Here is a 6,004-nt window from a genome sequence, read left to right as displayed (position 1 = left end):
ACTACCACCAATTGATAGTGCCGAATGGATGACCTCCGTGATTAAATGTCACTGTGCCGGAGTTTAGAAGTCGCTGAGACGCTTGTGAGGCCCTTCCTCCGCTGTACACCAACCCATCATCAGCGTCGGTCGTCTCGTTCCGATCGCTTCCGTGTGAAGGTGTCTGTGTAGAACGGTGATCACTATCACGCTCGGTTAGTTGTTGGATCGAGAGGTGACTCCGCCGTACTGGCACCTTCCATATTGCGTTCCCCATAGCTGCCCTCCGGGGGAAGTGTGCTTTACTGAAGATTAATCATCGCACACACAATGCGTGCTGCAATGCACGATCGTGTGTGTGTGTGACGCCGCAGGGCGCAGAGCATAATTGTTTGGCCAACGGTACACCCTGCCCAGGAGTCCTTCGGTAAAATCGTTGAAGGGTTTACCAAACCATACAATGCACACAACATACGAGATGAAGAAGATGATGATTTGTTCCGAAAGTGATGGCCAACCAGTCGAAGGTAGGGCCAACCACGGAAGGCTGCCTGGCCGGGAGCCCTTCGCTGTCATGCTCTTTTAATTGCACCAAGCAGTCAACTGGCAGTTGGCGGTATGCGTGTCATTGGTAAAGCTGACACACACTGATCCAATTATTCGCTGAAGATCACTCGGCTGCCTTTGGGATCCCGATCGTAGGTCCCGATAAGGTGCAAGATGAGACAATAGCAGCCCGGCAGAAGCTTCCATTGTGAAGGTCGGTTTTGATTTCAATCTGACCTTCACCCTCGGAAGGGGTGGTTTGTACCTCGCGTGTATGATGCCCCGAAAAGCCTGTGATCGTTAACCTGGCCACACCGAAACATTGAAACGGTATCTCAATCTCGGATCAAACAAAACGGTGGCTGCTTCCATCGGTTGAAAGCGTAACCATCGAACCGCTCATCGCATCGATGCGCCAAGACGTCAATTCCACTCGATCACTCGATTGATTCAAACGGCGCAACGGTCCAATGATTGAAAAACGCCCGAAATACACTTGCCCGGGAGGTGTAAGGGAAGGTATGGGCTATTATCCTTCGCCTGATTACGCAAAACGGTTCGAACGCGCAATGGAAGCGGCACTGAAATTGTGCAACACACCGTGCCGGTGCGGGCGCTCGTCCGGGGAACCCTGTCGAGGTGCCGCCAACGCCAACGTCAGCGCCAGCCGTCAGTGAAACCGGTAATCCGGTTGATCTTGCCACTCGAAGCGTATCAGTTTGCGGCAGCAAACCGACGAAGGTACCGGTTAGCCGTCGTCGTCGTCGTCATCGTCGCCGCCGCTGACCTTCGAGGTGTTGGGGTGCACGAGATGAGAAAAATGATCCCGAAAATGGCCGGGTGGAGGAAACGGGAAAGGGGGGTGACGGCTCGAGACCGAAACCGAGAGAAGATCCGATTGCGATCGATCGCTACCAGTGTCGGGGTTCGCGCCGCTCTTCACTGCGCCTTCTTCCGCGCCTTATCCTCAATCCATTTTAATGTACCGTGCAATTCTCACGCATAATCGCGACGAGGAGAAGGAGTTGAATGGTTAAATGTCATCACCGTGAAAGGGTGTGCGACGGGCTGTGTGTGTGTGTGTGCCGATGATGGCGAGGATCCACGAAAGGAAGTGCGTCGTGCTCGTGACCAATCTCGTGCGCATTGACTCAAACGCAGGTCTCGACCAGGTCGCTAATCTCTCTCTTACTCTTTTAACCTCTCCGGTAGATTCCTTTGTAACTCGTCGTGTGTCTGTGTGTGTGTGACGTGGTCGATCAAAATCCGCGCCTCGCGCGTGACACTTCGTCGTCGTCGTTGTCGTGACACTGTGCCGCCACTGGCGTGGTTTAGTGCTAGAACGGAAGCCGCCGCGAAGACGTTGCGTTGAAAGTGAAGTGAATTTCGTGAAGTGAAGTTTCGTCAACGGCGTGCAGTGGAATCGATCATCATTCGTCACATCACTCTAGGAGGCAATCGGGAACGAACGAAGAAGGACAGTTGGAATTCTGGCGGCAAGATGGGAGCGCTGCAGCGCCGCACCACCGATGTTGCGATCGCGTATCTCACGATCATGCTGCCGCTCGTGCTGATAGTGACGGTAGCGGTGACCTTCGCCCAGGATGCTGCCTCGTTGGTAAGTGGATCGTGACTCACTCACTAGCTTCGAAAGCTGGTCTTGGATTGGGATTTTCGCGAATTTATGAGCTGCCCCCCCCCCCCCCCCCCCGCGCTCAGTTTGGTGACTTTCTATTGTGCCAAGGGAACCGCGTGCAACGAATCATTGCTGGGCTTTTCCAACCAGGGTTCCACGGGGCCACGTCTATCGGTTGCGATGATTTATTGTGGAACTTCGCTCGCGGTTTGACCTAATAACGGAAAACCTTCGCTTCAGGGCGAAGGGTGAGGAAATGTCAGCCCGCCGGCTCCATAATGTATGCACTTTATGCTATCCCCCCCCTCCCCGGCCGCTGGTACTCACCTTCGGCGAAATTGTCATACATACTGCAACGCCACAACGTCACGGTTACGGTTGAATGTCAGATTCGGAAAATGAAACTCGGAAGCTCTACCGCTATCGCAGCATAACGCGTTGCATAAGTACGATTCGAATCGGAAAACACTTTGCGCATAATCCAGGCACCGGGTGAAGAATGATGCGCTAGACACTCGCGGGGGTCTTTATCGAGGGGATAAACGATGATGACGCGTCACGGCCAAGGGGTTCGTCGCTTCGGTTCGTGGTTTGCTGAAATCTAACGTCGAGGTCGCTGCGGTGGAATGGACGCGTGTGTGGCGCGAATTTATGACCGCACGTGGCGTGCCTCAACCCCTCTTCTCCGCCCCTCCCCCCTTATTGTACCCTCGAAATTAAACAAAACGACGTGAAATCCGGATCTTAAAGTCACGGTAAAGCGTTGTTACGCCGCTAAGACCGATGCTTATCTGTGGCTTATCGGTTTGATTGATTGATTTTCAACACTTCATCACCTCTATCCTCTCGCCCCCCCCCCCCCTCCCCATTTCGGAACTTTGATCACGGAGCGATCGGCTTTTGAATATTCAAAAGCGATTTTGTTTCTGTCTTATCAAAGTATGCTACGCTTTGAATTGAAATGAAGCAAACATCATAACATCGAAGATGGCCCTGGAGCGGTCCAGTTTTGTGGCCGGCGTCACGTGGCGTCACTGAACACCGAAAAGGGCTCAACACCGAAACCTCATAATTCCTACCCCGTTGGTCAGCGCACACCCTTGATAACGAAATCATCATCAACGCCGTCATCGTCGTCGTCCCGGAGTCGGAGTCGAGTGTCGATATCTTTAAAATCAAGTTTTCTCAATCGGCGCCACTCGAAACCGAACGCAACGCGCGCAACGTATCCCTGACCTGATCTTGTGAATGAATCTCCTGTGCAGCCAGCCCTCCCAGTCTCATGTGTGGCCCCACATGACACACACATACGATGGTACATGCATTCGACCGGTGTTCGAGGGTGTCGAAAAGGCTCTGGAGGGAAGTGCACACGAAGAATGTCGGTGCCGGGGTGATGGCCTTTAGATGGCACAACCCCAATACTGGTTGGCTGGACTGTCGACCCTCTCTGCTGCTTCTTCTCGGAGATTCGTATCGGGCCGGGCATTTGTACCCTCCAGCTATACGGAGTGGGACCTTACGAGACCTTTCTATCTTTCTTCTTTCTCTCTTGCTTTGCGACTTGATCTCAGTACATTCCTTCGGCACTGGCTTGACAATTCGCATTGTCAACCTCCCCGGCTCAAGATCGACCCAGCTGCAGGTCGAGACCCCGAGCCGCACCGATTGACACATTCGAGGTATTGGTCGCCGCAAAGCGGGGGGGATTCCAAATGGCGTCATTGGCACTACGGACTCCGATCTTCAAGGTCCCCGTTGGTTGGTTGACGCAGCACAGCATTTCTCCATGAAAATCAAGGCCACCCGAGCCGTTCTTCGGGATGATTCATGTGTGTGTGTGTGTCTCTCTCTCTCTGTCTTTTGCACATCCTAGAGATAGACCCGCCTCATGATTCATCTCGTGACAGCGCACAATTTATGGATTAAAGCCGATAAAACCTTACAATCGCATCGCCGGCGGAATTCTTGGAATCGTAACGCCATTCTTCATATCCTCCACATCCGATAGGTCTTTTTCTGTCTGGACTTTCCGGTGCGATGCTGCGTACGAACCGAACCATTAAGTGATGTTCGTTGTCGAGCGCAGCCATTATTGGTGCCGTACGAACCGTGGTACCAGATACAGCACCCATTTGTCTATTTAGTGGCTCAGAGGGAACAGTGCATACGACAAGTCCGACGTCGGTTTATTTGCTCGTTAAAGTGTCAGATCGCGCACCGCAGTATGGTCCCGGGTATCTAACGCCGTGGAGTAGTCACCATCTTGGGGTCGCCGTTTAATGTTTACTTGGTCTGGGTACGCGTTCCGTGCAAGGTCATCGTGGCATCGTGGCGTCAAGGGTTACCTGGTGGTGGTGCCATTCCATTTCGAAGCCCCCCGGCGCTCTGGAACGACGACGACGACAACGATGCTGATGCTACCCTTTTTTGGGAAACATCCACAATCCCGGTCTGACGTGGCGACGATCGAACCACGATCCACCCCCGGACTAGTGGCTGCCTACGGATTTCAACGCCGTCGGCGCCGTCTGCCCCGTCTGCCCCGGGGTCTTTGGTCTCGTCGAGACTCGAGAGCTGACCAGCTGGACATTCAACCGATCTCGGTTTCGGTCGCTGTGACTCACTGTGAGCAGGGCGTAGCGTTGCTTAGTAACAACCTGGAGCTGAGGTAGTGGCTGAGGTGGTGAACTGATTGGCCTGTCTAATTAACGAGCGAATTGGTCGGTCGGTCGGTCGGTGCAAAACCAATGCGAATTCCACCAGGGGTGGCCACTGTTGCACCACGCTGGCGGGGTTGCTTGTTTTGCGGAATGAATGCCCGACGTAAAGCCCCCCAAAAAAAAAGGCCAAGAACAGAAATCTTTTGGTCGGGGGGAGGTCTCGGTTCCAAAACATACAAATTGCTTGAACGGCGACACCCCCTTTTACATAAGCCGGGAGCGTGATCGCAGCGTGTGAATGCGTGCAGCGTCGCCACCGTCGTTGCCGTCGTCGCCGTCGTCGTGCGTCGTTGGTCCGTAACTAAAATCGGTCTATTGTGTGGTATGATGTGTAGGTCATACTGCTGTCAGGTGGGAAAAATATGAATTAAGCCAGCACCGAATCGACGGAGACGGCATTGCGGAGCATTGCTTCATTTGTTCGTCATCGAGCCGTCATCGTCATCGTCATCGAGTTCGATGAGTTTATCGAAAGCAAAACACATTCTTTGAGCAGCGCAGTGTTGAGTTCAGGGGGAAAGAATGCACTTGGCAGAAGCATTTGCCATTTGCACACACACACACACACACACACGCACACAAACACACTCTTAACAAGCGATCGATAGCTAGCTGAACGTAGATTTATGCAAAACCAAAACTCATCCACCGACCAGTGTGCAGCGGATTGCATAATTCAAAACCCTTGTCAAGAGGCTAATTAATCGAGTCCATTAAGAGCTACCGAGCTCGTCGATTACCTTGAAATCCCATCCCCCGGGTTTTTTTTTTGCGCTCGTACCTGGTCTGAGGGAGCTACATCCGCACTCCTCAACCGTTCGTCCAACTCGTCGCTTTCCCTACGCGAAGCATCTTCGACACAAACACCGTTCGAGATTTTAGCCATTCCCGGAGCAGGAACTCTTCTTCATCTTGGGGCCTTCGCGGGTGGCCACGACGCACGAGCTAAGTATCAAAATGGCATTTGGCAAAGTGGATAGTAGCGTCTACCAGCTCCCGAACGCCATCACGGAAAGGGTCTTGATGATCGCGCGACCGGCACCTCGTTTGGCGCGATCGGTGGCCATCCGGGGTCCGGGGGGGGATTGCGTAGCGCAAGATGGCAACTCCCGAACTCCCG

The 6,004-nt window shown here is 53.3% G+C and overlaps 1 protein-coding gene across 1 annotated transcript in view; it reads left to right on the top strand.

Annotated features, from left to right (window-relative positions):
* The first annotated feature begins 1,739 nt into the window (after positions 1-1,739).
* The window catches only part of LOC125948801 (mucin-5AC), a 30,695-nt gene continuing 26,430 nt past the window's right edge, over positions 1,740-6,004 (top strand). Inside the window, exon 1 of the mRNA XM_049675223.1 lies at positions 1,740-2,143. Coding sequence (XP_049531180.1) covers positions 2,027-2,143 — 117 coding nt within the window. The 5' untranslated portion in view covers positions 1,740-2,026. The remainder of the gene's footprint in view (positions 2,144-6,004) is intronic.

Source organism: Anopheles darlingi, chromosome 2 (genome assembly GCF_943734745.1).
Source record: "Anopheles darlingi chromosome 2, idAnoDarlMG_H_01, whole genome shotgun sequence".
NCBI classification, from domain to species: Eukaryota; Metazoa; Arthropoda; class Insecta; order Diptera; family Culicidae; genus Anopheles; species Anopheles darlingi.
Note: the sequence above shows the minus strand (reverse complement) of the source record. Positions and strands in the feature narration are given on the sequence as shown.